Below are 6,000 nucleotides of genomic sequence, written 5' to 3' on the forward strand. Positions count from 1 at the left end.
GGAATTCCAGTTGGGAGGTAGAGGAGAAAAGTACGTACAGCAAAAAAAATTAGTTTACCTAGCATCAGGATAACTGCCACTACTCTTTTGGCATAAGCTCTGAAATCATCCAGTGGAATGTTTTTTGATGAACTAATGATTTATCTACAGAGAATATTATCCACATCTGCTACCTGGATCTGCCTCAAAAATTCACTAAGAGCAATCTAGTGAACACTTAACTCACTCTGGCCATCCAAAACAAAGGATGCTTGCCAGTCATAGTCCTTCAGACACCAGCATCAGAGAGAGGGCCTTGGAGGCACTGGGTTTGAAAGAATGCTCCAGAGGAAGGGCAGTGGTCTCTTGGAAATATTCTGAACCCAATCCAGTCTGTCCTACTTCTGAAGCAGTAGCAGAAAAGAAGCACATGTTACTCAGGAGAGTGTTAAAAGGTTTAACAACTCATGAAGATCTCACAGTAAGATGCTGTCAACCTCCTAACTTGCCATTACTCCTAAATTGAAATTATCAAATCAATAAAGCTGTGTGTCTACATATAGGTTTGTATGTTCCAAGGGACCCAGATCCACTCAACTTTATCAGGATGGCCACACTGATATTTCTGTATCACAATTTCAACACTTGTGTTGGATCAAGTGTAGTAATATCAGAAGATCTCATTTATTGCTGCAAAGCTAGAAACTCGTTCAGCAGAGCCTTAAAAGGAAGAATTCTTCTGTAAGGCAGCATGGAGCAATTTGGTTTCAACAGGCCATCAGCAGCACCTACAAACATTAGGAACTAAGCAGGACCAAGAAGCCTCAGAAACATAGGCAAAAGGGTACTTTAAAGAAACAGAAGCTTTACCACAAGCATGAAAGCTTGCTTTCAGGTAGTTTCTAAACAAATCTACCCACCCCATCATATCACAGTATATGGCCATTAACAAAGTAATCTAGCTTAAGAAAAACAGTATTTTATGTACAGTAATTTTGCTTCTATTCATCACATTTCCTTAAATAAGACTGTAGCAACTGCATGAAAACATTTCACCTCCTGTTCTCCTCACAGATTTCTCAAATCAGAGAAAGCATACATTAACAAAACAGGTCTCCTTTGCAACAGGAAATTCTGCTTGGTCCCCGGAAATGTGTATTTTTCAGCTGGACCTAGTTACATCATTCTTATTTCTCTAGCTAGTCAGGCTCAATATATTTCTTAATACTCAGTATTATTCTCATTGAACTGCTAGTATTGTGACACATGAAAGGCCTCTTCCATCTTCTAGATGTATTCTAATTCTGAACAAACAAGGTCTGAAGATAAACTTTTAACAATAACATTGAACAATAGCTTAATTTATCCTGTATTACCACTGAAGGATAAACATGACAAAAAAATCACATCACAGCTCAATTCTAAAGGCTTCTTATGACTTGCATTTACACAAGCACCAGCCAAAAGCCCCTGTATTGGCTGCAAGCTAGTTCTGAACTGTTATCAGGGGTCTGGCAGAACCTAGGTTTTCCTCTGGAAGTAGGGCAGGAAGGGAATATAGGCTTTGAGTCTATCTAGTGCACAGGCATTTACTCTCTGCCCACTCCCTCATTTGTTTCAGGATCATATCTTTGTTATAGATCCAGGTATGCTCCAAACCAAACTAAGCTGTAACTCAAATTATTAATATGCTCCAGTTTAACCTGTTGTTAATGGTAGTGTCCTCACAACAACAATGGGTCACTACCCTCAAGAGCCCTCCTTGAAAATTAAAAAGGCCAATGCTTTAAGCATTGGTAAGAACTCTTACTCAAGTAATGCTTAGAGCAGGCTACAGTGAGTACTCATCTCATTAAGAGCTCATTTTGTACAACAACCCCCTCCAGTTTAAGTTTATAAAAACAGTAGTTCAGTTAAGGCAGTATCAGTGAGGAAGAGATACTACTATATTTCCCTACCCCAAGGGTTTTACCAGTTTCCCCTCTTTAAAAAAATGGATATTAACTCAGGCTCTACATTATAGGTAGATTAACACTATAAATCTTTAAGTCTTAATGTTTCAATACCAGAATAAGAGAATGCTGGCAAAAATAGACAAGCAAAATAATCTTAAACTACAAATGGGCAATACAGTCTGTTCCTGAACAAAGTGGCAACAAACTCCATTCCCCATTATGATGTACTAAAAACCAACATTTATGAGACTTATTTATACCTTCAGGATGGTATACACACTCTTTTTAGCACAATAAAAGCAATGAGACTTTGGAAATCAGTAGAATATCAAAAAAAAATAATAGAAATGAGAACTGAAATCCAGTTCAAGTAACAAACAGAGCTCAGTGTTGTATTCACAGTACTAGTTCTCAGCTTTCCAAAAAACTCAGGCACTAGAACAGGTATTAGCACTGGTTTTAAACACTTAGACAAGCTAAGAGCATCCTCTTTCAACACAAGTGCTTCTTTTGAAGAGGCAATTAACATTTTTAAGAGTACATACCTTAAATGTGCCATTTTGATTTTTCATATACGAAACCAAAAAGATGTCCACTGGCAGGAGCGCTGATGAGATAAGAGCAACTGCCAACGCAAAGATAGCTGTTATGGTAGAAATCACTTCGCTTTCCCGCCGACTCTGATACTTGCGCACGTAAACCCAGCAGAAGATCAGAATAGCCTGAAATACAGAGGGAAAGACAGCTGCACGGTAAGGTTGCCAGAAAGCTGAAGTTAGACCCTGCACCTTGGCAACGATGGCCGGCGCAGCATCGACCCCCTTCCCACCTGAGCCCTACACATCAGCGTTACACCCACCGCGCCCAACGCGCCCTTTGTCCCCTCGGCAAGAGCAACTGGGGCAACAAGAGCAGCGCTCACCCGCGAAACGGGCTAAAACACAAGGCAAGGGAGGCAAGGCAGCCCCGCGCCCTCGGCCCTGGGCTCTGCCGCGCCCGGCACCGCCGCCGAGGCGCCGGCCGGGAGCTGCGGGGAAGCGCTGGCTGCCGGGGCGGAGGGGCCACGGTGAGGCACAGGCCTCGCTCGGCGGAGGCCAGGCGGGAACCGAGAGCTGGAACAGCGAGGGGGAGCCGAGGGGGAAGGAGCAGCCGGCCCCGGCTAGCGGAGGGGAAGGCGGGGATCCCGCCGGCCCCACAGAGAAAGGAAGGGAAGGGAAGGGCAGGGGTGCGCGCCCGGGGCAGAGCCGCCTCTCACCAGCAGCGCCAGGCCGAAGAGGCACCATCCCGTCAGCAGCTCGGAGGCGGCCGCCGCCATCTTGGCTCCCGTCAGCAGCAGCGTCCCCGCCCCGCCGAGGCGGGGATTTTTAACGGGGGCGGGCGCCGCGCCGCCATGGAGACCGACCCCAACAACTGCCGGGGCGAGACGTCATGCGCCGGGGACAGGTTTCGCTTGAGTTGGCGGCTCCCGCGCGGGGTCTGTCCGTCCGTCTGTCTGTCTGTCCTTCCCCGGCAGGGCAGCGCTCGGTCCGCGGGGGCTCCTCCTTACCGGGCAGCGGGAGAGGAAAAAAAGGGGGTTGGGGGTAAGATAGCAGATGCGCCAAGAGGTATCAAGCACTTTCAGTTTCTTTTTGGTCGTCGCTTTTCTCCGTAAAAGTACCTAAAATGTTTCCCTACGTCACGTCCTAAAGGCGTCCGGCAGCGGCGCAGGCTTTTAGTCAGCGTTTCGCACGCACCCGGGGAGGTTTTCGCGGGTGGCGGCAGGCGCGGGACCGTAGTCGGGGGAGAAGCCTCGCCTCAGAGCGGGAGGGCGCTGACGGCCGGTGTGAGGGCGGCCCCGGGGGAGGGAGTCTCGGAGTTGGGCTTCGCTGGAGCTGAGGGGAGCTCGTAGCCTGGATTTGGCGGCACGGGGAGCGGGACAGGCTCGCCTTCAGGGTGCTGACGCCCGCCTCAGTCTTTAATTTGCTGTGAGGGCTGCAGGCAGGTCGGGTGCGAAGGAGTCTGCAGGAAGGCCCAAGGCGGCGGGGGGGATAGGTTTGGAGCCTTGTTCCGGAGAACGGACGGCTGTGCTGGGTTTCTGTGAGGGGTGAAGGCGGCTCAGGGGTGAAAAAGTGCGGGAGCTCGCTTAGTTTATCAGCTTCCGTACAGGGGGGGTCCCAGAGCTGCAGGAGGGGACCTGCCAGGGTGCAGGGGTGGCCCCGTTCTCATCCTGAAGCAGTAGGTACCTTTGCCATGTTTCCGTTTGCTGTGAGAGCGAAGGCAGTCACGAGCCGAGTGAGAGATGGTTGAGGTTCAGGCCGTTTTGTAGCCTGGTTCGGGGCAGGGGGAGCTTGGCCCTGGAGTGGCAAGCTTCCAGTTGCCGTGAGGTCAGCGGGGCTGACGGGAGCTTGTGGTGGCAACAGCGCTCACGAACTACGTGTGAGGGCAGGTGAGAGGTGGTGGGGCTTCTCGTGGGCTCGTAGCCTTGAGAGAAAGGATTTGTGGGTGAAGGCGTTGCGAGAGCCTCACCCCAGGCTGGTTTTTTGCCTTTGCTGAGCCTTAATTTATTACGAGGGCTATATATGAGGCAGTAGTTGGGTTTCCGTTTGGTGTGAGGGCACAGGCAGCAGGCAGGTGGCTGTGCAGCGGCTGTGGTGCTCATAAGCCAAGTGAAGGACAGTTCGTGGCAATCCAGGTAGGCTCGTAGTCTGATGAGAAGTGCAGCAGACACTATATAACCCTAATTAGTTATAGGTCAGTAAGCAGATAACTATATTGTGTATGTCCTCTTAGATTATTTTTTTAATATATTACTATTAATGTGTATGTATTATCTCCACCACAGAAAATATTTCCCTGGATGTCATTACTATTAAACATGTATGTTGTAATTCAAAATTGCCCTAGAACCCATGAAGAATTAAAAACTTAAAGAACAGCATTAAAAATAAATTATTCCCAAGTGGGAAGGGAAGTAATTTGCCCTTGGAGTATATAAAGATTTTATGTTTTGGACAGCACTGCATAGCTTTATCAATAAAATATTGAAATACCAAACATCAGAGACCCATAACATGTTAAGAATTAAGGCTGCTGTAAAAAAAAATAAAATAAAGAAATGCTATAGCTATATCCTACCACAAATCTTTTTGCTTTGACTGAAATGGTTACATAAATATTTAACTTGCTTTAGTAAATAAGCCATAAGAGTAACTTCAGCATGATCAAAAAAATCTTTTCCATTCTATACAGTTAAGAGTTTATGAAGTTTAACAACCAGTAAAAAAAACCAACCAAACCAAAAACCATAATTATATATTTCCCACTGACAGAAAAATACAATTTTTGAGTCTTTTATTAAAATAATCCTATTTTTTTGCAGTAAATGGTAATTTCGAAAAAATTATCATCACTCTGTCAGATCCGTTCCTATTTGGTAAATATGGTTGCTAACCTAGTCTTAATTGGGTAAGAGGCAAGGTTTTCAAGGTTTCAGTGAAAATTTTTTCATGTCCCTGTGTGTAAAATGATTACAGTAATTCATAGTTTAAAGGAAGAACTTCAGTTTTTGTCAGAATGGAAGTAATGGGTTTTTGTACAGTGTAGGCAAAATGGAAGTTCAATGCCATGTTACCACTAGCTATCTGAATGTTTTTTCTTTATTCCCTGAATTTCAGAGTTTGTAAATTCAAAGCATTTTATCCTTTAATCTAATAAAATCAGCAGATCTTTATCTGAAGAATCATTATAGTAATTCTTATGTATAGTGAGAAATAAGTCCAAACTATGAAAAATGTCTTAGTTGCCACTTAAAAGTAAATTCCACAACTTTGTTATTAATAAGTATTCATGTGGTAAAAAGAGAAAGAAGAGGAGTGATATTGTAGAAATTAAAGTGTATGAAACAAGATACAGTCTTCATTTTGACCAGGACAAGGGATTAGTATCATACTTGAACTAGATAGTGTACATACCAACAGGGAGCAGGTGCACCTTCTCGCTTGACTGAGCTGCTCTTGGCACCACTTGATAATCCCACAAGTGTCAAGGGGGCTGAAAGCGTGTAGGCTAATGGCAGTGCTGTATTTTA

General features: G+C 45.4%; 1 protein-coding gene across 3 annotated transcripts in view; it reads right to left on the reverse strand.

Annotated features, from left to right (window-relative positions):
- Nucleotides 1–3,296, reverse strand: part of LMBRD1 (LMBR1 domain containing 1) — an 86,254-nt gene extending 82,958 nt beyond the window's left edge. For all 3 annotated transcript variants that reach the window (XM_075046426.1, XM_075046424.1, XM_075046425.1), the window contains exons 1-2: nt 3,190–3,296; nt 2,480–2,656 (exon numbers count right to left, since the gene is read on the reverse strand). In XM_075046426.1, coding sequence (XP_074902527.1) covers nt 2,480–2,656; nt 3,190–3,249 — 237 coding nt within the window. In that variant the 5' untranslated portion in view covers nt 3,250–3,296. The remainder of the gene's footprint in view (nt 1–2,479; nt 2,657–3,189) is intronic.
- Between the last annotated feature and the right edge of the window lie 2,704 nt (nt 3,297–6,000).

The sequence above is a fragment of the Buteo buteo genome, chromosome 15 (genome assembly GCF_964188355.1).
Source record: "Buteo buteo chromosome 15, bButBut1.hap1.1, whole genome shotgun sequence".
Taxonomy (NCBI): Eukaryota; Metazoa; Chordata; class Aves; order Accipitriformes; family Accipitridae; genus Buteo; species Buteo buteo.